Here is a 25987-nt window from a genome sequence, read left to right as displayed (position 1 = left end):
CAGAAGCCGACCCATTAGCTCCCGTGCCTTCGCCCCCACAACCCACCTTATCTGCACCAGCCCCAGACGCACCAACCCTTGGTCCCCGTCTCCCGCCTCCCACTCCCCTGCTGCCCGATGCCGCACAGCTTGGGCCACCGTCTTCACAGCAGCCGGAGGCCGTGGAGACCGTGCAGGGTGCTGGGGCCTGCCCCACCTCCGCAAGCTCCACCCAGGCTGCCTTCCAGCCCGTTCCATCCCCCGGACGGGTGCTTCTCAGCTTCCTCGTCACCACCCAGAGTCAGGCCAAACACACCTCCCCGAACGCGGCCCCGCGGCCCCACCTAAGCTCTCCTGCAAACCCCTCTCCAGCCCCGTGTTCTTCCTCCTCCTGGAAGAGGGGTTTTACTTGAGAAAGCGGCCCTGGGTGCAAATCCTCACTCCCCTCTACCTAGCGGGGTGCACTGGCCACGCCCCCTGGGCTCCTCGCCCCACTTCCAGCAAGTGCTGCCCATGGGACCTAGTGTCCACGGGCACGCGAGGGCCACCAAGGAACAGCGGTCAGTGAGTGAGCTGTCTGCTTCAGCGAAACCCCACACCCTGCCTTCGAACAACGCTGCCTGACGCATGACAAGAAGCCCACGGACACTGGCCGACCCCTCGGTAGAGACAGGACTCCACGTCTCCTGACTGTTCAACCTGTATGCTCCTTCTGTGGGAGACAGAAATCAGAGCTAGATTTCCCAGGCACAGGGAGAAAGTTCTATACGTTTAATTCTCTAGGTAGAAGCTGAACGTTCTAGGAGAAGATGACGTACCGGAACGCTTGTCCTCAAGTTCCCACAAGGCCGTCTTCAGGAGCACGTTCCCGGCAGGCCCCACGGCCACCCACAGACCCCCCCACCCTCCGCTGGCAGGAGCGCCCGCACTTACGTGGGGTCCGGCTCGTACTTCAGGACGATGCTCCCCTTGGCTGGAAAAGAGACAGACAAGCGTGGGCCAGGCTGCCGGTCAACGGACGCCGTCTGCGTGTCCGGCACTGTGGACGGCCAGCAACACACAGCCTGCACTCCTGGCCTCGAGGACCTCCGTGCGGAGATGGGGACTCTTTGTACCCGGACACGCAGAGCCTCTGGCAAGCCCGGCACCGAGTGGGGGGTCCACGCAGCCTGGCGGAGGACGGGTGGGACCCTCAGGCATTTCTGGGAAGCCTCTCCGTCACTCTCAGCAGCAGGGGGATGGGGAAAACTATGGGTGAATCCTCAAAATTTGAGACAAAACACGCAACTGCTCCAACTTCCAGAAACAGCATGACACACACGTGAAAACCGTCAACAACGAGACTGCCACCACCCCCCTGCAGGATGAAGACGAAGAAGAAAACAAGACGGTGCCCTCGTCCCTGCGATCGCGTCTACTTCAGGTGCGGCTCCTACCCGAGACCACGGGACACCGCGTCCACCCAGCACGTTTTACGCCCTTCCGTTCCGAACAGAAAACACAGAACCACAGAACCACAGTAACTTCGTGGGTGCAGTGTGTGTGTGCAAATTGAGCCAGAAACAGTGAACACGTAATAAACAACAAGAATGAAAAGAAAACTTAGCACCTCTGGTGGGATTATTTTTATTCTTAGGTGAAAACATCACCAGAATAACTTGAAGTGGAAAGTTTATGAAATACCCAAACAACATGACCAACAACCTTTTTTGGCGGGCTAGGAAAGCAGCCTGCTTCAAGCTGGCTGATTCAATGCCAAACGAACCTGACGGCCTGTGCTGGTGAGTGCCCTGTGCCTCCGCACAGGACGGCCAGGCCCCAGCACCCACAGAGCACCCCCCCTCCCCCCACGAAGGCCTGGGGAAGCAGGGCAATGTAACGGATGCCTCTGACCCTCAGCGTGCTAAGACACCAATCCCATTTCCACGAAGCCCTCTGGAAAATGACAGTAAAAAGAAAGCCACACTGTATTAAACGTAAGACGGAAGAAGATCTAAGCAGCCTGAACACCGACATCCTCACTGTCTTTGTAAGAGCAAATTATGCTTCTATGCAAGTTAAACTGCTTACCCAAGTCCTTGGCTTGGCTGTAGGTCTCACTGCTAAGTTTTCTAAAAAATGGGTTTTCCTGGGTTAACAGAATTTTAACATCTTCCATTGACACAGTGATAATTCTTGAATTAATAAATGGATACAACGTGTATATTCCCTGCGGGGAATAAAGAGACGCCACCATTATGAACGGTAACAATCACCCACTGTCCCCAGGGCCTTTCCACATGCCACGCCCAACCCTCCCCTCACCACAGCCCCTGGAGAATGTGTAAGCGAACGCGCCCAGGGGAGTCAAAGAAGCCGGCAGGGCTCTATTCGCCCGGACCCATCGGACTAGCTCAGCAACAGCCGTCTGCCGCAGAGCACAGCAGGTCAGCTCACGGCTGCTGCTACCCCAAGTCTCTTTCCCAAATTACCTCCTGCGCTAACCGAAAAGCACAATCAAACTCTTCGCCACTGTTATTCCGACACCAGACTTTTATCCCAGTGTTTATAACCTGTCGGTGAAGACACAAGACGAAACACGTATGACCAAAAGGCAAACAGTCGATTAAAATACTCCCTTCCACCACAAGGCAGAGCCGCGAGGACGTGCTGACAGAGAAGAGACGGCAAAGCTGTGGAAGTCGTGGGATCGGAGCAGAGGTTCTCCTAGCCTGACGCTCTCAAATGGCGTTGGTTTTAGGTGGCTTAGATCGACTAACAATCACCACAACAGACGTTAAAACCAGGAAAGCTCTGAAAACGCAGGGACACGACACGCACATTCCATGGGCCGTCAAGAGCAAGGAGGCCGTCGCCCTGGAAAACACCAGGGGACACCCAAGCGAGCAGAGCAGAAGGGGCGGAAATGAGGTCTCAGCATCGGTTCGGAAACAATTAGATGTCGTGCACCTCCAGACCACACCTGGAGATCTGCCAGGGAGGAAGGAGGTGGGAAAAGAGCAGAGCAATGAAGGCAGGGCCTAGGGGCAGAGACACGAAGGGGAACAGAAGGGCCCGAAACAGCAAGAGCGTCCAGGAGCAGCCGCCGGAGCTGTGGACGCCCCGTTCCGTCCTCCCGGACACGCCCGCCGAGCGCAGCCCGCACCTGCTGGGCGGGGCTCAGGGCCCCTGTGCGCGCCACCCCGGAAGCGCACCCAGCCGGGCCGTCCGGCAGTCCCACGCACGGCGTACCTTCACCCTCTCGCTGTTATTCAGCAGGACGTTCCTCAGCTCCTTGGAGACCATGTAGAGTTGCCTTTTCTTCCCTTCTGTGGTTCGAGTCAACAAATTCATCTTTGGGAACGAAGGATCCAATGCGTAAAACTTCCTACGCACAAGACAGAGCTGCTGACGAGCTCGGTTCAAGTGTGACAGACGGTCTCCAAGCAGGACGCTCTTCCCCGACAGAATCCGGTTTCAAGACTGTGGCTTACGGCACTCGCTCTGCTGTGCGGTCCCGTCTCCTAAGCTCGATCGAGTTCACCCAAAACCCCAGGCAAGTTTTACTTGCGGCACAACTAGACCAGGGACGTGGGCAGACAAGTGCGAGGCCTCTCCGTCACCTGCTGCTCCAGTGACCAGGACCTGAGAGAACACCTCTGCTACTTGAGAAACGCCCTAAGGGGCAGACCCGAGAGAAGGACCAGTCACCCTCATGCAGCACAAGTGCCCACCGTGGGAAATGTATACTGACGGGAAGATGAACGGCGGGAGCTGTTTACCCTCAACCTTTCCTCTCTGTTCCACTTGGAGGTTTCCAATCAGGGTCCCCAACCTCCCACCCAGACCCACTCTTCTCCCCTTCCCACACGGGGGCCCAGGCAGGCAGCCCCCCGATCTGGAAGCTCAGCTGGGTCACGGACATTTGGGGCCACAGTGCCCCCCACCGCCCGGCCCCAGGCACTTCTCGGTCGCTGGCCGCTTACACTGAAGTGCGTGAACACTCCCTAGGATTTCACCCGGCTCTAGCGTGCAGTTACGTGGAAGGAGATACTACACACGACTAAATACAAGGCACGATGAAATGCGATCAGTTACACATTTATGATGAGAATTTAGAAGCCTGAATTAATTCTTACTGGATCGGTGGAAATAACGGGTCGTCTTCAGGAATAAACACGAACGGGTCTTCTTTAAACCCAAACAACTTCATCTTCTTGGATGGAGGAGGGCTGAAGACAGAGGCAGGAGAAACACCGCCAGGTCGGAGGGGAGCTTCGGACGCCAGCAGCCCACTCTCCACCCCCCACCCAGCCCTCCTCCTCGGCCTGCGCAGCACGGGCCCCCCGCACACAGGCTCTGCAGGGACCGCACCCCGTCCAGCACAGCGGAGCCCACACTGCACCACCGCCAGGAGGCCACGTGAGCCAAGGGGCCGGGAAGACACGAGGACGTCAGGGACCAGATGGATGCCCTCTTCTTACCCACACACTCCGTCTTTCTTACTTCCGTTGTTCTCTACGTTCTCAGCTCTTTCCGTGATCTCTGTGTCGTCAATTCCACCAACCGGTTTACTCTCCAGCTCGGCGGGGTCCGTGGGGCCCGACCGCACAGGCTCTCTGGGCTCGCCCTGTAGCTGCAACGGGAACAAGTGTGTTTACGCTCCGAGAGCAAGCCACTCTGCACTGCCACAGGAAAATTAACACTCGGCACCCGAGGTCCATCCTGTTTTTCTACAGCATTTTATATGTAAAAGACAAGAGAATGTTTGCAACTATCTGAAATCTATTTGCTATGATGAACAGAATTCACGGGCATGGTTTCCTTCGAAGTTCTGACTTGGGCTCAGGTTGTGATCTCATGGTTTGTGGGTTCAAACCCTGCATCAGGCTCTATGCTGACAGTGGGGAGCCTGGAGCCTGCTTCGGATTGTGTCTCCCTCTCTCTGTCCCTCCTCTGCTCGCACTCTCTCTTGCTGTCTCTCAAAAATAAACAAAAACATTAAAAAAAATAATTTAAAAAGCATGCCCCCCAAATTCACGAAGCTCTAAAGCAGACGAGCTGGTGGGACTCATGCTGTGCAACACTGCCTCCCAGAAAATGTTCAATTTAAAAGTAAAAAACAAGGGCGCCCAGATAGCTCAGTCGGTTAAGCATCTGACTTCAGCTCAGGTCATTATCTCACAGTTCGTGGGTTCAAACCCCGCGTCGGGCTCTGTGCTGACTGCTCGGAGCCTGGAGCCTGCTTCGGATTCTGTGTCTCCCTCTCTCTCTGCCCCTCCCCCACTCATGCTCTGTCTCGCTCTGTCAAAAATAAATAAACGTTAAAAAAAATAAAAAATAAAAAAAGTAAAAAAACTGCCACCGAAACCCCCTGCCCAGGCTGCCTATGCCCTGCCCACCCCTGTTGGGCTCCTGGAAATGCGGCCCTGCCCTTCACAGCCTGTCTCAAGTGCCCTTCCCCACGGGCCACCTCTGCATACTGTCAACGCTCGAGTCGAGCCTCACTTGGCCAGCACACCTGCCCTGGCTGGGATTCCAGCCGTGTTTACGGGCCTCACTTCTACACCAGGGCGTCCTGAGGACGAGGCACCGGAGTCCTCAGCACGGCCCCAGCAGCGCTGAGCTGTGCTCGTGTGCAGGGCAGGTGACCGAAACACAGCGACTCAATGAAAAGGAAAAAGGAACTGAAAAAACAACAGAAAAGGAAAACAGCAGTAACGCTAAATGAGCAAATGACGCCACGCTGTTCTAAACGACAAGACGCCACGCCGGAGCAGGCGGACTGGAGGCAAGTTCGACGCCCATCCACGTAGGCTGCGCCGGGACAAGAGTGTCCATGCGGCACGTGGTGAGGCGATGTACCGTGTCACACGACAGGCCCTGCACCTGCACAGCGCCGCGGCCGTGGGCCACGCTCACTTTCTCACCACTTCAGAGGTGACCAGGGCAGGGAAGAGGCATCTCAGAGTGTAAGTTCACACGGTTTTAAAAACCGCACAAAAGCATGTAAAATAACTCATTCATAGTTTGTTGTACGATTACCACAGAGTAAACCTTTATGCTGGGATAAATAAAATATTACTAAAATTACTTTCGCTTTGGTTTTTGCACGTCTCAAAGCGGCTGCAGGAATGTGGAAGTTACACGTGTAGCTGGCGCTCCAGGTCTGAGAGGGCAGTGCTCAGAGCTCCCGCCCCGGGACTCGGGGGGCCTGGAGTCCAGAAGACGAGCTCCACGAGCATTGCCCTCGAGCCCCTAACTCGGGCAGCACAGTGGTGCCCAGAGGTGCGGGCTCCCCCCCGTGCCGGGCTCTACGTGCACACGGTCATCTGGATCAGCCACGACCCAGGGACGGTCGGTCTCCTCTCTGCTTCTCCGAAGGCTAAGCATCATTCGTCCACGTCTGTAAGCTCTGATCTGAAGGAAATGCTGACCTTCGGACTGTGATTCCCGCCACGTTCTGACACGACGCAGGCTGAGGTACGCACTAACGGAGAGAGGTCATGTCGACACAGAGAAGAGCGGACACCACGCGGCAAGACTCGAAAGGCCGCCCTCTCACCGACCTCCCTGCTTCGGGGCCTCCTACAGCATCCAGGAGGCAGGGGACTCAGGAAGACAGGCCGGGCCTACTCGATCTCCTTTTCAGCCAGGCCTGGACAAAGTCTCACGGCCACCGTTGAAGACAGGCCGGCTTGAGGCTGGCAGAGCTCTGTCAACCTGCAACAGGCTGAACGGAAGCAACCTCTGGGGACACTGCACCGCAGCCAGCTCGGGGGGCTCGGATTCTCGGGGGACACTGCACCGCAGCCAGCTCGGGGGGCTCGGATTCTCGGGGGACACAGCACCGCAGCCAGCTCGGGGGGCTCGGATTCTCGGGGGACACTGCACCGCAGCCAGCTCGGGGGGCTCGGATCCTCGGGGGACACAGCACCGCAGCCAGCTCGGGGGGCTCGGATCCTCGGGGGACACTGCACCGCAGCCAGCTCGGGGGGCTCGGATTCTCGGGGGACACTGCACCGCAGCCAGCTCGGGGGGCTCGGATTCTCGGGGGACACTGCACCGCAGCCAGCTCGGGGGGCTCGGATTCTCGGGGGACACTGCACCGCAGCCAGCTCGGGGGGCTCGGATTCTCGGGGGACACTGCACCGCAGCCAGCTCGGGGGGCTCGGATTCTCGGGGGACACTGCACCGCAGCCAGCTCGGGGGGCTCGGATTCTCGGGGGACACTGCACCGCAGCCAGCTCGGGGGGCTCGGATCCTCGGGGGACACAGCACCGCAGCCAGCTCGGGGGGCTCGCACTCTGAACCACAGAGCAGTCATGGTGTCTTTTCGATCTGCATTTGAGATGCAGAAGGAGCGTATTCGCCCAACTCTGCCTCCTCCAGGGACCTATCCCTTTATGACGCTGCCGCTTTTCTGCAAAGTAAAAACTTAGATGAATCCCTGCCCCTGCCACACACACGCTCATGGACAGCTGCTCTCCACACCCAAAAACTATCCCAGTGACCATGGTCAGCGTCTGCCTTGAACACACGAAAAGAGCTCGTAATATGCTGTGTCACCTCAGAGGACACTTACCTTTGGTGGACGCTTATTCCATGGCATTGAAGATTTTTTCACCAATACTGCCACAAAGAACCCGCCGGTATTCTGATGATGTGGTAATATTCTAAGACTAAAAAAAAAAAAAAAAAAAAAAAAAAACAACAAAAAACACAGTGCAAACTTTTTAACTGAAAATACATTCTCTTAGGGGCACCTGGGTGGCTCAGTCGGTTGAGCGTCCGACTTCGGCTCAAGTCACGATCTCACAGTTTGTGAGTTCGAGCCCCACATCTGGCTCTGTGCTGACAGCTCGGAGCCTGAAGCCTGCTGCAGATTCTTTGTCTCCCTCTCTCTCTGCTCCTCCCCCACTCACGCTCTGTCTCTCAAAGATGAATAAATGTTAAAAAAAAAAAAATTAAAAAAAGAAAATACATTCTTCTAGTACTAAGACAAAAGCTGCAAAGGTGATCTGTGACAGAGAAGTCACGTCTCCCTGCAAATATTCACACCCCCCTCACATGTGGAACGGCCAGCGTGTAACGTGTAGAAAGTTCGTGCGGTTTGCGGAGCACAGCCGTGTAAGTTCTTTCCGCTTCCGTTATTTATAAATGCTCAATGCCGGCAGCCAATAGGAAATGAGAACTTCTTTCTTGCTGGGAAGTTCACATGCCTGGGGTCAGCCACGGGCATAGCCCAGGCCTCGCAGGAATGCCGGGGGCCCGAAGTCCCCACCTCCCCAAGCCTCTGAGAGCCCCACAAACCCACCACCGCTCCAGATGCATCGCCTGTAACCGCTCCGGGTCCTTTGGTGGGAACATGGTGGGCCGGATCTGCGTGTGTCTGCCGTGAGGAACAGCCTCCCACTCTGAAAACCACTGTCCATCTTTTGTCATCACCTATGAACACGATGGCGGAATTCTGCATTACCAGCACTATCCAACAGTAAGAAATCACACGGTGCTAATGTAAATGCTGTCCACACGATAAATGGCGAGTCTCATTTCTCTCCGAAGCTGAGACTGTGTGTGCACGTAAAAATGCGATAATCTCGTGTTCCGTAAAACACGATGATCATTTTATAAAACAGCATTTTCCGTGTAGATTTTTTTTTTTTAACAAGCCTCAGAGTGTTTCTGGTTTAAAACTGAAAAGTGAATTGTTTCATATTGGAAATGAAGCTTGAACCCCAGCCAATAATAAAAATAAAGCACAGCTACACTTACAGGGATAAGAATAAATAGCTGATTTCTAACTGCAGAATAAAGACAGGGAAACTTTTCCACTGCCAAAGAAAAATACTTGTATAATCGTGTACCATTTGTCATTATATCTAGTTTTGAAGTTAATTCTACATCAAAACTGACCGCGTAACTAAAAGCAGCGTTTATGGAAGTCACCCAAATACGGACGCTCTCAAAGCGCCTGCTTGCTCAGCGGTACGTGCTCCCACAACCAGGCTCCTCCCAGAAACATCACCTTCCACTGTGTGATTCCAGGCATCCATTTCAGTCCTGGCAGCTCGGAAGACACGTCAGCGAGCTCCAAGGCACCTGGGGACCAAAAATAAAACCTTTTCACCTTATACCCAAAGAAGCCGGACGCACGAGATCACACACCGTGATTTATTTCTACAAAATGCCCAGGGAGGGCAATTCCATACACACAGCACCTCAGTGGGTCGGGGGTGCAGGCCGCATAGGCAGTGACCACACGCGGGCAGCTCTCCGTGGGGGGGGGGGCAGGGGACCGAGACGGCCGGGGACCGGACTGCAGGGAGGACTATGCGCGTGTGAGGTCACTAGTCGTACCCTTACAACGGGGGACGCTGAGGCGTGTGCATCACAGCAAAACGGAGCTTCAGAAACGAGGCGGTGGCAAGGTCCCGCCCGTGTCCCAGGGGAGCCCACGGCAACCGTGCCCGCTCCACCCCCGGCTTCTAGACACACACACGCCAGTTAGAGGACACGGTCTTCGTGCCCTCGTGTCTAACACACACCCCAGAACCAGAAAGCAACATATAAAGGGAACTGTGAACATCTGTAAACGTTCTGTGTCAGGCCCAAGCCAGTTTCCTAAAAATGCCCAGCAGGGCATCGGCCCAGCTTTGAGGACATCGTGTCTACGGTAACATTACAAGAGGTTGTAAGATGGGGCCATTCCGGGGATCCTTTCAAATAAACCTCCATCCACAGATCGTGGATACAGATTGGACAGCCTCACAGAAAGGGAACGTCCAACAAAGCTCCACGGGAGCTGTGAAAACGCACACGATCGTAAAAACGAAGCAAAAGAATCCTCAAGGCCGAGGTGGAACGGTACGAAACCCCCCACAAAAGCACGGCCCTGACTTCTACTATGCTATCTGAATATTCTTACTTTGTTAAAAGCAAACACCAAATTCTAGTGCAGGTTTGAGGAGACCAAACATAACACACAAAATTCCAATCGAGAGGACTCCGAAGGGGTGAACAACTAAGGGCAGACCCCACGGCACGGGTCAACCAGGCACTGAGAACAAGGTAACTGGAAGCCTAGACAGTTGGCTTTCGGTCAGGTTTCAAGCTACTTCATACACGTGCATGTGGTAAGTTTGGAAGTGTCTTATTCTGGATCGTAGTTAGTTTGAAACTCCTCGTTATTTCCTTTAAGGACAAGATGACGGGAAAAGCTAACATTTCAGTAAAAGCTGACACAAAGGAAGAAATATTTTACGACAAAACATTGTGAAAACTGGTTTAAAAACATTTTAGGCACCCATCCAGTTTGTCCGTATCCAGCAGTGTGGTAAGACCTCACACCCGTTAGGACGCCTGCCGCCACGAACATGGAAAATAACAAGGGCTGGTGAGGACGTGGGGAAGTCAGGATCTGTGCACCGTCGGCGGGAATGCCCTCCAAAGTGAGCAGTGAATCATCATCATGCAGCAATTCCAGAAGATACTCACCAAGAAAACTGAAAGCAGGGTCCTGAGCTGCATGTACAGCTGGGGTCACAGACGCACTATTCCCAACAGCTAAACCGAGGAAGCAACTCGCGTCCATGGACAGATGAATGGGGTCAACAAAATGTGGTGTAGGCCTGACGTGGGAGATGTTCAGCCTTGAAGGCTGAAGGAAGGGAATTCTGTCACCTGCTACAGCGTGGATGAACCCCGAGGACAGTGTGCTGGGTGAGATACGCGTCACAGATACAGCATGATCCCACAGGGAGATCCCTAGCGATCCCTAGACAGACTCGAGACAGCAAACAGGAAAGTGGGGACTGGTTTCACGGGTCCATAATTCCAGTTTTGCAAGACCAAGAGCTCTGGAGACCGGCTACGCGACAACGTGTTCCTAACGTGACGGAAACGTAGGCTTTAAAACAGTTAAGGTGGTAAAACTTCAAGTTGCGAGTGTTTTACCACAACTACAATTCTTTCAAAAAAACCACCGTGGTAAGGACGGACATCGTCTTTCAAACTCGAGAGATAACGAAACATGTGGAACAGATAATCCTCGAAATTCATTAACTACGACACATCCGCCACATAAGCGTGTTTTTAAGTCAGGGCACCTCACCGTAGGGTTTAGAGTCTAATTTAGCAAATGCCCAGGGAAAGGTCCACGAGAATATAGACTCTTACCTTCACTTTTCTCCAGCAAAGACGCTATGACCGCCTCGTCTTCGATGGGGTTCAGCGAGCACGTGGAGTACACCATGCGACCGCCCTCCACCAGCTGCTCAGCACCGCGCGTGGCGATCCGCAGCTGTAAGCTAAGGGTGGACACCAGGTCACCCTGGGACCGAACGTGTCCGTGCGGCCCACAGAGCACAGGCACCTGTCATACCACGTGTTCGTTACACGTTGTCATGACAGACTTACGACAAATTACGAAACAACCCCCAGGAAAAGAACTATTGAAGGCTGCAAATGAAGTTAGAGTAAACCCACAGGAGGTGGTTCATGTTCACCAAATCAGCATGTGTCCGTATAAACAAAACGTTTGCTATTCTGTTAGCCTTTCCCAACACGCCAACGAGCAAAGCACGAAGCTAATGACTGAAAGCAACGTATTACGGGTGTTTCACTATGAAGAGGCCTCCGTACCTGTGCAGATATGCAACTTTTCTTTCTATGAACAACTCATATCCCCTAGCACTTTCTAATCCTAATACCTACTTCACAAAAGCGATAAAGTATTTAACAGAGAAAAACATCTCCCGCCGGCATCATTTATGGTGAATACTCATTAGGACACTGCAGACCGCCCACAAGTCTACAATTACGAATGTGTAATTTTAACGTTAAAAGGAAAAAAAGACATAGTCCTGTAGACAATATAATCCAAACTGGTGTGGCTAACATCCCTACGCACAAAAAAACCACTGAAAGGCGTTAGACATTACAGAAGTTATCTTTGACTTATGAGATGTTCTTTTTCCTTCTACTTTTAAGGATTTTCCAAATTTTCTTTAAAGACAGTCAATAAACATCTGAGATCAAAATGTTAAGCAAAATAATTCAACACAAAAGAACAGAAAGCAGAGAGAAGATGAGTGAGACACTAAGGTAAAAGGTTATTTTGTGGAAAACAGAGGTTTGAAATGTTACAGGAAATGGTCCCAAAAAGCATTTTAAACAAATGTGTACCTGAAATGCATATGATCTTCAGTTTACTACTCCGAAAATGTTCCAAAAACAACCGCTTCTGATACGTAAGCAAACTCTCTCAAAGACGACCGTTAATTGGCCCTTAGAGTCCGGTGAACTCAAGATCCGCACACCGAGTTACGAAACTGGGCGATAACCCTTCCCGACCCTGCCTGTGGGACGCCAGACTCACCCGTGCAGCTGCAAGCTGTTCAAGGTCGTCCACTTTTTCCAAACATCAATGTTTTTTCTCATAGTGCCATCCCCACTGGAAAGGAAGGTATTTAAGAACTTACAGCTCTGTTCAGGTAGACGATTCGAATTTATCAATTATGTCCTATTCCAGCTAAATTACAAAACAGGTTATTGTTATTACAAACACCGACAGAACAGCTAAATAATATACAGTTATTATATATATAACTGTATATATATGTATATGTATATATGTGTATATATATGTACACGTATATATATGTGTGTGTGTATATATATATATAAAATAATAGCTAAGTAATAAACAGTTATTATAAACACCAACAGAACAGCTAAACTCTCACAGACTACAATCAACTTTCTATTTCTGCTTTCAGGGCCACTCGAAATACATTAAACTTTTAAGTTATACTTGAATTTGCAATTAAGTAAGGAAATAACAGATTTGAACAGAAAACCTCATTCAAAACTTAAAGAGGTAAACATACGTTTCCATGTGACAGAAATACTAGCAAAACTAATTTTGAGACCAGGACATGGAACCGTGAATATACAGAAGACGTGTGGATCCTGTTACTTAACAATTCGGTGAATCAACGGTGGCATTTTAATCAGATTTACATGAATAACAACAAACTTACACTCACAGGGATTTTCCACAGTGGATTCAATTATGCCAATGGAACTTCTTTATCAAGAGCTTTCTGCGTAGCAGTTAAATATTTTTGATTTTCTACTTTTATTTAATGGAAATTACTTCTATGTTAACTTTACAATACAGACCTGATGAATTAATCTTTCTGTCCACATCTAACTTTATCTACCCATTTTTTCCCAGGGTAATTCCTGGAGCTGCTGGCTTTCTGTGTAAAGTTGAATCTCCCTTGGACATCTAGGTATCTGACTTGAGGGGAAGGGGCTGCGGGGAGAAAACATCCCGAGAGATCTAATGGCTTTCAAATGACATCCCCTCCTGCACAGTGGTGGCTTCAAATTCTGCCGTAATGTTTAGAGATTTCTTCAACTTACGCCTCAGTGCTCAGGTTACCACATTCTCCTAAGATGACACGAGACAGGAATTCTAGGTTTCTTTTCTTTCTCTCTTTTTTTAATGTTTATTTATTATTAACAAACAGAGAGTGAACAGGGGAGGGGCAGAGAGAGAGGGAGACAAAGAATCCGAAGCAGGCTCCAGGCTCCATGCTGTCAGCACAGAGCCCGACACGGGGCTCGAACTCACAGACCGCAAGATCATGACCTGAGCCGAAGTCAGACGCTCAACTGACTGAGCCACCCAGGTGCCCCAAGGAATTCTAGGTGTCTGATCAGAAGAGCACAGGGATGGGAAAACACGGACCCAAAGGAAAATCAGACAACTGTGGCTCGTGACCCATGTTAAATTTCCCTTCACAGGGGCATCCTTTCCGGGATTTGAAAGCGCACTCACACTCAGTATGCCCAAGCACAGCTTTCACAACGAGCTCTGCCACAGGCAGGCAGTCTGCCGCGGTTTAAAGGAGAGAGTTTGAGATCGGCCATTGTACTCAAGACACTGTGTTCTGGGCCGACGGGGTTTTCCGACAGACAAATCCACGTGTTCAGAGTCTTAAACACCTACGTCACTGCCTCTGGGAACTTAAAAGATGGCTTCGGTGCACAAACACAACTGTACACACGCAATTACAGTAAGTTTCTCCAAGGCGTCAACTCCTGAACTGCAGCGTGCCGAAGGACGTAAGACTTGCCACAAAAACCCAACCTGATTAGGTATGGCTCCTCAACGAACTGCTTTACATAGTCACCGCTCGGGCGAAGAGGAGTGACGGGGTCAAACAAATCATTCCTGACATCCACCACGGCGAGAGTCACTGCTGTCATTCTCTTGGGGAGTTTAACTCTTGCGAAGACTGTACAACCGTCCCGCCTTGTACCTCCTTGTTTGGGACCCTATCTCTGCTGTGCTGTCCATCACTAAAACCGTGAGGATACGGTCCAGGGCCACAGAGTCTCTGTCCTCCTCCCAGCTGCCCTGAGAACGGCGCCTACAATTGTGTGTGTGTGTGCACGCGTGTCCAAGTTAATCTAGGCCACACCTCATGTGATCTCCTTAGCGGATTTCTGGCTTTCTGGCCTCTTAATAACACAAATACCTGCAAGGGACATCACACAGAATGCGATCATAGAAGAGAATCTCTTTCTTCCCGTTCACATCTATCGTGAGCCGAGGTATGCTGGACGCGTCGTGGTTCACCACCATGATGCAGGGGCTGCTCAGCCTTTTGGCCTGATGCACGAGCAGATAGCAACGCTTGTTGTCCACATCATTCGCAATGACAAACCCCTCTGAGAACATGAAATGATAGCGTCAGGCGAAACGTAGCACCCGCAGGATAATTTTCTACAATACCAACCTCCTGGTTGGCCGGTGAGAAGCAGCAATCCACCAAAACGTAACACCCAAGCTTAAGATTTGCCAGAATTATCTGAGCAGTCCAAAACGGTGGCTCAGCGTAGATTTTTACAGTCACCTAGGATTCCCAAACCGCAAGATTTATTTTTCCGATTATTCAACAACTATTCATTTTGTACCAGTTATCATGCCAAAAGCATCTTTTCCATTATCTTCACTAACAACTAAAATGGAGGCTGAGGGGAGAGACAAAGCTGTAGAAAACAAAAGAATCACCCGACAAGTGTTCGAAATACTGCACCTGTATGCTGGGTCCCCACTCCAGACCCTGTGAATCGGAAGCCCTTTTAGCAAAGCGATTAGTCAGAGAAGAGAACGCCTAGGACAAAGCTAAGCAAGCAGGCCCACGAGAACAGAGCGGGAGCAGGGGGCTTGCACGAAAGGGGGAAGGCTGGGAGGGAGGGACGTAAAACGGCACGAGAGTAACGACAGCATTCTTCAGCCACGGCGAAGGAGCCCCAGCAACGCTACAATGGCCTGAGCACTCCGAGGGCTCAGAACAGCCACGAGTCCGGGCCTGACGCCCACGTGACGCGTGAGGGCTAACACTGTCACCTATGCCGCGGGGGGGGGGGGGGGGGGGGGCTCAGGCAGCTGATAGCAGCTCCTAACTACGCTCTACAGCCTCTCGTGCAGCCGGGGAGTCATCACAAAACCCACCGAAACAAAAACCCAACGTGATAATGTTACCACCGGAAACTCAAACTGCAATCTACCTACTACTGAGTTAATGGAGAAACGCCACCTGCTTTCACAGAGGACACACAGAATTCTCAAGTGAAGCCACCGTCCCACCCCCACATATGAGCACGGTGGCTTGGGAACTGGTCACAGCGGCGTGCAAAAAGTTTCAGAGACAGAAAGCCATCAGCTTGTCACAGGAGGCTTCAGGACCCCACCCACAAGTGACGTCACCACTCTACCTCACCTACCCTAGCACAGGAGCACAATGACCCTCTGGGGCAGCCCAGCGCGTACCTGGGAAAGGGACGTTCATGTCGGCGTGTAACATCTCAATGAGCTGTGTGGTCTTTGATCCCGGCGCTGCACACATATCTAAGATCTATGAAAAAGCAAGAAATGGCTGATGTCTTTAAGATATCAAATACTCTACACTCATTTTAAAACAATCTTATGAGTCATTCTAGTATTTTAATTTCTAAGATCTAAATACGTTTCTTTATAGAATGAATCTACAATGTGATATACTGAACCTCCGGGGATCACAGGCACAGAACGGCACTAGAAACCAGTGGGAGCAACAAATTCAGGGGTGAACGGACAAGGCCACAAAGTGCAAGCAGCACTTCTGTTGCCAGCCTGCTAAGGGACAGAACTACCCGGCCTCAAATCTCTGCCTGGCCCCTTCTGGCCCCAGGACCCTGAGCTAATTGCTTCGGTTTTCCTTTGCCTCCTTCCCCTCATCTGGAAAAACAGGACAGTGACAGCATCTACCCTCACAGGGACGTGCAGATAACAAAATGAATTAATCCACAAGAAGAGCGCAGAGCAGCGCTTCGCCTGTAACAAGTTCTCAGTATGTGCCCATCACGATCTTCAAGCTGATGGACTCAGTCAAGGCCACTGAAGATAAACAGTGCAGTAAGTAAATGAGGGAGCAAATCTTAAAACAGAAGAAAAGTTATGGGTTGTAAATTTTAAATATGACAAAAATGCAAAAACAGAACCTGAAACAAAATACACAGCATTCTCTATCAAAAGTAAACGGGAAAAATCCAAAGATTATATGAAGAAAAAAAAAGCGTCAATAAACAAAGGCGCTTTCTATCTAATCCACAATACCTTATGGTGAGGGTGAGCATTAAGTAACAACGGTGGAATCATGCTAACGGCTTCTTGACGACTGATATTTCCCTTAGAAAATTAAAAAAAAGCCAAAAATCAGAATGTTTAAAAAGGCAGAAAAATTTCAATATTGGGCATTATCTCATACGTAACAGAATAAGACCATTTACTCACCATACGTGAAACAAAACAGCTAATACTATCACACAGCACATGATATAATTAGGACATATTTTCATACTAGTGGGTAAATGGTTGCTATTTCAAGGCCAAAGAAGGGCTGTTTATGGCAAAACTTACCGTTAGGACATCAGAAAGGCAGGTGTAATACTCAATTTTATAAAGAATGAGGATTTAAGCTGACATGGTCCCAACGCGCCATCAAGAATGGAAGCTGGGGGTAGCAACTCTCAAAGGTGGACAATGGCCCTAAGGCGCCCGCAGCAACAGAGAGAGCGATCCCTGCGAGCACAGGACAGAGAGCCACCCAGCAGGGCCTTCCCTCTCAGCTAAACCTGTACCTTCCATTTTAGTCCTCATCTGGTTTTAGGAACAGCCCGTGTCTGCCTTCTACTCCTGAGAAATGCCCCTCAAAAAGATGGACACACCGACCGGCGCTCCCATCTCCCCGCCTCGAAGATACACGGGATCTACCATTCTCCCGACGCCAACGGTCCTCTAGGTCTTTGCTGGTGGCTCAGGGGACCTGTGACGACCCCTCCACGTTCGGACAAACGTTCACGATGGAGTCCAGCACTCGCCTCAATCACCACTCTATTTTTTTTTTTTTTTAATTTTTTTTTTTTTTTTTAACGTTTATTTATTTTTGGGACAGAGAGAGACAGAGCATGAACGGGGGAGGGGCAGAGAGAGAAGGAGACACAGAATCGGAAACAGGCTCCAGGCTCTGAGCCATCAGCCCAGAGCCCGACGCGGGGCTCGAACTCACGGACCATGAGATCGTGACCTGGCTGAAGTCGGACGCTTAACCGACTGCGCCACCCAGGCGCCCCAATCACCACTCTATTTTAACAGCCTGAAGACTGAACGCCTCGCAGATAGCAGTACTTTAAGAAGCAGTGAAACTTCGGCTGCCGGGAGACTTCGGCTCCATTACAACCTGGGTCTTCTGTACCGGAACAGCCATCCAGGCAGCCTTCACTTACCCCACACTTAGCATCTGTCCGAACCTAAATACAGACTCACATCCAAACCCGATCTTCTGGCCAGCAAGGGGTCTCTGAAGACGATCTGACTCCCCTTTGACTCGCAAGGCACGCGGACTCCCGGCTCCAGGTTATATGTACGATACTGATAAGCCTGCCCTGTCCTCATCCAAGTCTTCGTTCAAAGCATCTGAGTAGTATGGGGACACGCAGTCCCCGACCAGACAGCCTGGCAGTCACTCACTTCTTCCATACACGTTTGGAAGCGGTTTGCGGGCAGCTCTGAATACCCCAGCACAATCTCACCCTACGGACTCCCGGCCCAAAATCCATACTGGGTCCCTACGGTCCGTATACGCCACCCACGCTCGACACCCACCTCCCCACAAACCCTCCGCTCTGCTGACGTTCACACTGGAACTGTTCTGAGTTTCTGCTCACCTGACATTCCACCTAGGTCGAAAGTAGAGCCAGAAGGTCCCTGCTTGTACCCACGCAAGGAAAGTGCCAAGAATGTGGCAGCACCTGTTTTCTTCCCTTACGGGGGTGGGGGGAAAGCCTGGCCAACACAAGCCTGGGCAGCGGGTTTCCTCCTCGGACAGAGTGCCAGGGTGGCAGTTAAGAGCTGCAGGTGGAGCAGAGGTCAGGACTGGGCAAGGTGAAGAGCTTCTAGACTGATCACGGCTTCAAGGGGAGACACGTGGGAAGCACAGGGGTCCTGCCAGTGTTCCCAGAAGCTCAGAGTGAACAAAACTAAACGTCATGTGGGGAAACACAGAGGGTTCCTTGGCTAGAGAAAGCAGACTAGAGGACAGGAAGGGGGAACCCTGGTTTCAAACAGGAGAGTAACGATTCCCAAAAACCAAGATGGAAGCAGCTCGTCTTACAACAGCCAAACCCAGGGGTGTCTGTTTAATCATGTGGGGCAGGAGGGGCACAGCTAGATGCTGAGGGTGAGTCCACACACTGACCCACAATCGAGGGACTCGGGATGGCAAAGAGACCGGGCGAGGGCACGGTATCACAGAGGAGAACCTGAGTCGTCAAATTCAGGTCCTGTTTTTTTGGGCAAAGGTGGGGTACAGACAGGAGCAAGGAAGGAACAGAGATGATACACCGAGAGCAGACTGACAGCTGTCTCCAGAAGGACACCTTACTGCGCGGAGGGCCGAGCTCCGTCCGCTTGGGTGGCAGCCAAAACCCCAGAGAGGCAGGAAGACAGGACGCCCAGCGGACAAGCGTCCCTGACGTCCTCCCTAACGTCCTCCCTACGTTCCACCGGGAGCAGCTGTGTGGATCACTGGAAACGAACAGCAACACACACGCTTCTCCGTGTGCCCCATCTACCTCATCGCTCCCAGGAACGCGTGCTGAGAAAACATACCCGTGACAGTCACGTGCGGCTAAGGCTTTAAAGAAACCAACAGATGTAAAGAAATCTACTCACAGATTCGGTTTCGCTAACCAGGAACTGGTGAAACTTTTCCAACTGTGGAGACTTTCTCAAGATTTTTCGACTTAAGTTTGTGTGCCAGGCCAGTTCTTCTGGATACCTGACCAAACAAAAAGAAGGAAAAGCAAGCGTTTACGGCTTAAATCTATCAAAGTGCTCTCTTGACAACCCCTTGCTCACACAGATCCTGCAACCAGAGACACCCAATTCTGCTCGGTTCCTCGCTTCGGTGGTCTTCGCAGGCCGCCAGCGAGCACGGCACGGGGCCCCCTAGGCCACAGGGAGCCCGGCTGTAACCTTATCATGGCCCAGGCAGGAACAGCAGAGCTGACGGTTTTGAGAGAGATGTGTACAACATCACCATGGACCCACGATGAAGAACGTGCAAGAGGAAATGACAAAGAGCTGCTCTGCTCTCCACCACCGATGTTAACGACAGTAGAGAGGCCGTCGGAAGACACGTAACGAATTGAAGAAACGCACATCACACCGTCAAAGAATGCAGTCGAGGACCCATCAGAAGGCCTGGCGAACATGTAATTGCAACCTTTCCCGCTGTATCTCTCACCACGTCTAAAACAAAACAGCCCGATAACGTACTCAACTGTCTTACACGCCAGAAAACCTTAGCACCACCGTGTTGACTAGCACGGCCAGGCTGTTATTTACACACACCCGAGAATGAAGAAACTTCTCCTGCTGTTTCCGTACACGCGTTTAAACTTTCTGTGATGATGACATCGCTGATTAATAGGTCTCTTTTTTTTTTTTTAATTTTTTTTTTTTTTTTTTTTTTTTTTTTTTTAATTTTTGGGACAGACAGAGACAGAGCATGAACGGGGGAGGGGCAGAGAGAGAGGGAGACACAGAATCGGAAACAGGCTCCAGGCTCCGAGCCATCAGCCCAGAGCCTGATGCGGGGCTCGAACTCACAGACCGTGAGATCGTGACCTGGCTGAAGTCGGACGCTTAACCGACTGCGCCACCCAGGCGCCCCATTAGGTCTCTTTTTTAACGTTTATTTTTTAGCGCGCGCGCGCGCGAGAGAGAGGGAGACACCGTGTGCATGCATGCAATCGAGGGAGGGACAGAGAAAAGGAGATATAGAATCCAAAGCAGACTCCAAGCTCTGAGCTGTCAGCACAGAGCCCAACGCGGGGCTTGAACCCACGAACTGCGAGATCACGACCTGAGCCGCAGTCAGACGCTTAACCGACTGGGCCATCCAGGCGCCCCAGGACACAGACCTCTTCAAACGTGGCTCAGCCCTGATCACTGAGCTCCAGCGGCTCTGGGAGGCACACTGCTGTGACACAGAGCCTTGCTCCAAGGACCCAGGCCCAAGCTATGCACAACATGGTACTCGGTGGTCTCACTGCGGTCTTAGTACTTACAGCTCAGTCTCAAGGGAACAACCAGCTCAATTTAACAATGCAGGATGACAATATTTCCACATGTCAGTTGCAGCTAAGGTGACAGCCATGAAATTGAAATGAGAACACTGGCAAAACAATACATCTGACTCCCATGAAGCAGAGTGATTACTTGAAAGAAACTCAGGCCTTGAGATTTTAAGACACGACCCAACCGTCAGACTACGGGACGTGTCTTGAGAAGTACTTTCCACCAGGTAATAAAGATTAAACTGGCTGAATCTCTCTGTGGCCACCCCCCAAATGTCTCAGCACCTTGTCTCTATTTCCTATGCCTGCTTCCTTCTTCAGTATTTAACCTGCTTCAAAAATCTAAAACCAAAACACAATCATACTTACTCGGCAATTAAAGCATTTAGTCTGAACTCTTCCCTTTGGCCTCCTTGGAGGTGAAGCGCGGAACACATTCAAATGTGCCTTCCCCTGCAGGGTCTGCAAAATCTGCTGTTTCAACGCAACCCTTCCAAGACTGGAAAGCCAGACACTTCGTTTTATATAATTTCTTGCAACCCTGAACTGCCTGCTATCAGAGACAGTGAATTTTGCAAGGGACCGCCGTAGTAAATCACCAACACATCATAAATTTGAATGCCACACGCCATAATTATTCGTCAATAGCTGAATTTTCATTTTCAAATATAGGTCAACAGTCCAGATATAGCCAGAGCAAACATTTCCTTACGTGCCTTTTAGACTGAATTTCCAATAGTTAAAAAACGTTAAGTTTACTAAGGTCAAAATTCTTCTCCAAGTGGTTAAGGTCGTGAAAGCTACTAATGTCACAAAAAAAATACATAAGGGGCACCAGGGTGGCTCAGTCGGTTAAGCGTCTGACTTCAGCTCAGGTCATGATCTCACAGTTCATGGGTCCAAGCCCTGCATCCGGCTCTGTGCTGACAGTCTGGACCCTGGAGCTGCTTCGGATTCTGTCTCCCTCTCTCTCTGCAACCTCTCCCGCACGCTATCAAAAACAAATAAAACCATCAAAAAAAAAAAAAAAAAAAAACCTCTGTAGATTTTAACATCAAATAAAATATCTCTAAAGAACTAATTAGTTTTTAGTTAACGCAATTTGACTGTAACTCCTCAGTCTTTAAAGTCCTATTTGGAAATTTGTTGTGTCTTCTGAGGATAAAGTAAAAGCACCACTGTCATCTTTATGCCTCGTGAATTCTTACAGGGGAAAAGTAACATTTACGAAAAGTCATTTTCAATCCAGACACTGAAAAGGACACAAACAGAATGACAATAAGGTGTATTCTCAACAACTGATCATCAAAAAGAGGCTTTTATAAAAATACTTTGGGATAATTCCTTACAGTTCTGAGTCTACAAAAAGGTAAAAAAGAAATCAGTCCGAGCTATGCGTCCTATACTTAATATTCCTTCAAGAAAAACATGGCTCCCTTGGGGTGCCTGGTGGTTCAGTTGGTCAAGCGTCCCGACTCTTGGGTTTCGGCTCAGGTCACGATCTCATGGTTTGTGAGTCCAAACCCTAAGTTGGGCTCTGCGCTGACCGTGTGGAGCCTGCTTGGGATTCTCTCCCTCCCTCTCTCTGACCGTCCTGTGTCTCTTTCTCTCTCAAATAAATTTGTTAATAAATCATTTAAAATATCATGGCTCCCCGGGGCACCTGGGTGGCTCAGTTGGTCAGGCGTCCAACTTCAGCTCAGGTCATGATCTCGTGGTCCATGACTTCGAGCCCTGCATTGGGCTCTGTGCTGACAGCTCAGAGCCTGGAGCCTGCTTCCGACTCTGTGTCTCCCTCTCTCTGACCCTCCCCTGCTCACTCTGTCTCACTCTTTCTCTCAAAAATAAACATTAAAAAATTTTTTTAGTAAAAAAAATAAAAAATAAAATATCATGACTCCCCAAAATGCTTTCCTAAATTTAATTCTACCATATACCAAAAAATTTAGACTATTTTACGACTTATTTGTTTTTCGAACCATACAGAAAACCACCAGAAGTGTCTTCTTTGCTTGCTTGCTGAGAGATCTATGGGTAGCCTACACCTGACGAGTGACTGTGACTGAACGTTTGTACAGTACAACTTGTCATGTAACTGTCACAGATCATGGAAAAGCTGACCATTAGGAACCCACATAGGGCAGTATTTGAGTTGTTTACACCCTTTAGCTGTGTGCTCAGATGAAAGTGGAGAATGACTGGTAGTTACTAGAATCACTCCCATTCATCCTTCAACCAAACAACCCACAGGGCCTTTCTCAGATGTTGGAGAACTGCCTTTTCAGGTACCCATCGCCATTCTTCAACAATCAAGATGGAAAAGTGTCTGTCAAATGTTAAAAGGGCAGGGCGACTGGGGTGGCTCAGGACACGATCTCATGGTCTGAGTTCGAGCCTCGCATGTGTTCAGAGAATCAGAACCTGGGATCCTGTTTTGGATTCTGTGTCTCCCTCTCTCTCTGCTCCACTTCTGTTTGCACTCTGTCTCTCAAAAATGAATACGCGTTAAAAAAAAAAAATGTTAAAAGGGCTAATCAAACAAAATTTTAACTGTAGTTTCCAGTGAACAATAAAAACAGCAAGACTAATTCTCATAGATCTTTTGGAACCTGCAGAAGAGAAGTCCCACAATGACCCACCCAGAAGCACTTCTTCCCTTACAGGATGCACGCTTTTCAGCTCCTCCTATGGGCCAGACTTGCTCTTCCAAAAAACTTCATTTCTAAATATAAGGCTGAAGGAACAAATGTTTTCAGGTGATTATGTGAAGCAGTCAACACATGCAAAACTATTAGAAACGTACACAAACAAAACCTTAAACCCACTTCTGAAAATATCAGATGGCCCCTGCTACAAACACCAGTAACATCAGTCCAACCTCCAAACCAAGGCACTGGGGGGAGTTAAGTCTGTAACCTGGTTACTAAGACAGCAGAGGAAGCTGGATTATGTGAAGGCAAGGTGACCTAGCAATGTCACAGGTACAGCAGTTGGAAAAACATTCCTTTTCTAATGACCTCAGTACAGGGGTCCATGCATCTAGTAACCACTCAAGTCATTTCCTGCATTAGAACATTTGAGCTTTTAAAATCTTCGTACAAAATCCATCATGGTATTTTTTTGGCTTAAAACTGTAGATTTATTTTCATATCCAAGAAGTGCATTCTATAATGGTGTATCTGCTCTTGAGCTTGGCTGAATGCAGACTTAAACGTTTGGCCAGTCTGCATTCACTCCAACTGTGTGTGCTGCACACATCTGTGATATGGCCACTGGAAAACCCGTATGACCCCTGGAAGAGAAAATTCAGCTTTTTACAGCAATCATTTAAAATCATCGCTTTGGGAGGACTCACAATGCCTCAAAGTTGATAATCCGAAATGTGGAACTCTAACAATTCAATGACTTTTATGTTTACAGATTACCCTGGGCTTGGCGCCTCTGGAGTCTGTGCATGAATACTCCAGGCGCCTTCCAAGACTTTTGGGACTGCCTTCACTTCACTGAGACCTGAACTAGGCCATGAGGAGCAAATAATCCACAGGATACTTCCAGGGCAAGTAAAGAAAGGGTCAGCACGGAGGGCAGGAGTCCCCACCAGCGCCGGACACAGTGGAAATCCACAATCAGCTGGACTGGTCCGTGGCGACCCTGGTCAGGTGGACTGTATCCTTCTGCTGAAGGTAGAAACCACACAGCAGCAGTTCTGACGTGAGAAAACAAGGGGTGCAGGTGAAAATAGGTAGAAGTAAGTGTCCATCATGGAAGGACAGAGGCTGATGCACTCGGAAAAATTAACTGAACTGAATGACTCCGGGACAGCTGCAAATCACGCGTGAAAAACTATATACTCCAGTATAAAGTAACACAGATAAAAAGTACCGCGTAAAAAGAACACGAGGGTGTCTATAAAATACATTCAGATTCTCGCACGCTCCTAACAAACACGTTGCCCAGAAAACACGCTGCCAAACGACAAAGACTAAAATCCCAAAGAAACATCCGACAGGCTGAAGACTTGTTTTACCTACCAACTCAGGGGCTGGGGAACTTCAACTTTCTGACCGTCCACCTCCAGGTCCTCCAGTTCCTTGAAATACTTGTTCTTTAAGCAATGGAGAATCTCTTTTGCATGGCTATTTAAAAAAAAAAAAAAAAAAGTAAGTTTCAAACCCATCGGAAAGACTACTATGAATGAATCTAAGATGACGAGTGTTTTAAAACAAAAACCATCTTAGCGCCGAACGAAGACATTCTTGCATCCTGGCCTTTTCCTCTTCCTTCAGAGTTTAAACAATCCGAGCTGCTCCTTGGCTAACCGATAAGCTAAAGGGACTACTACCTGCATTCCTTCCCTCCTAAACATTCCCACAGGTTCTCATTTGCTTGCAACTCCTCTCGGAAAGATGCAACGGACAGAGACGCGGAGTTTCACAGGAAACTCTGGAAGCCACTAACGTTCACGCCTTGCAAAGGGGGAGGCGTCCTCAGCTCACGATTCCCTCTCGGACCGCACTTTCACGTCTGATCCTAGCCTCCCACCTTGCAACACCTCCTCGGCCTGCTCCCTCCGACCCTCGTGCTCCCTCCTCCGTGCTATGTTTGCAGACCCTCGAGTCCACAGCGCCGACGAGCAGCAGCTCTCCAGCACCGCAGCACTTATCGGGGTGACGGGGGCGCCCGCGTCTCTAACCAGCCCCAACTCCCCCGGCACAGGAAGGCTGGGCGCGGCCCCTTACCTCTTGTAGCCAGTAATTCGTAGGGTGGCGGGGAGGGGCTCCCTGAGCGCTTCCATGAACTGGTCCCACTCTCCCTCGGGCACGATCTTGAGCTCCTGGTAGTAGTGCTCGAAGAGCTTGTTCTCCTTGACGATCTCGGGGTACCCGCCTTCCCAGCCCTGAGGAACGAAAGAGGGGTCTACCCAGGGCCGGAGGAGCCGCCCCGCGCCGTCCCGCAGGCCTCGGGGGCCGGGCGGCGGACGGGGGACCCGGCCCGCCCTCGCCCCGACTCCTACCGCCTCACGGCGCTTCCCGCCGCCCTCGGCGCCGTCCTCCGCTCCCTGCGGCCGCTGCTGGAGCCGCCGGCCCCGCGCCCGCCGCCCCATGGCCCACGCGGCCGCGCACGCCGCCCGCACACAGCGCCCCGCCACCGTCGGCCGCGCGGACTTCCGGGCTGGGGCGCGAGGACCCCGGCTCCGCGCCTGCGCCGCCCCCGGGCCTGCGGGGGCCTGCGGGGCCGAAGCGCAAAGCGCCGGGCCCCGGGTTCCCGGAGAGCCGCGAGCGAGGGGGAGGGGGAGGCGCCTCCGAACCGCAGTCCCCAGGGTGCCAGT

The 25987-nt window shown here is 50.7% G+C and overlaps 1 protein-coding gene across 1 annotated transcript in view; it reads right to left on the bottom strand.

Annotated features, from left to right (window-relative positions):
• The window catches only part of NSUN2 (NOP2/Sun RNA methyltransferase 2), a 28815-nt gene extending 3026 nt beyond the window's left edge, over positions 1-25789 (bottom strand). Inside the window, exons 1-18 of the mRNA XM_047094218.1 lie at positions 25673-25789; positions 25398-25555; positions 24690-24794; positions 19250-19355; positions 16634-16705; positions 15809-15893; positions 14511-14703; positions 12338-12412; positions 11137-11267; positions 8987-9060; positions 8276-8406; positions 7544-7640; positions 4443-4594; positions 4098-4190; positions 3211-3346; positions 2451-2531; positions 2050-2188; positions 913-952 (exon numbers count right to left, since the gene is read on the bottom strand). Coding sequence (XP_046950174.1) covers positions 913-952; positions 2050-2188; positions 2451-2531; positions 3211-3346; positions 4098-4190; positions 4443-4594; positions 7544-7640; positions 8276-8406; positions 8987-9060; positions 11137-11267; positions 12338-12412; positions 14511-14703; positions 15809-15893; positions 16634-16705; positions 19250-19355; positions 24690-24794; positions 25398-25555; positions 25673-25762 — 1958 coding nt within the window. The 5' untranslated portion in view covers positions 25763-25789. The remainder of the gene's footprint in view (positions 1-912; positions 953-2049; positions 2189-2450; positions 2532-3210; positions 3347-4097; positions 4191-4442; positions 4595-7543; positions 7641-8275; positions 8407-8986; positions 9061-11136; positions 11268-12337; positions 12413-14510; positions 14704-15808; positions 15894-16633; positions 16706-19249; positions 19356-24689; positions 24795-25397; positions 25556-25672) is intronic.
• Between the last annotated feature and the right edge of the window lie 198 nt (positions 25790-25987).

Source organism: Lynx rufus, unplaced genomic scaffold, assembly GCF_022079265.1.
Source record: "Lynx rufus isolate CCGP_SWC_20201006 ecotype Redwood Valley unplaced genomic scaffold, mLynRuf1.p SCAF_1, whole genome shotgun sequence".
Taxonomy (NCBI): Eukaryota; Metazoa; Chordata; class Mammalia; order Carnivora; family Felidae; genus Lynx; species Lynx rufus.
This window is presented reverse-complemented; position numbering and strand designations above follow the sequence as displayed.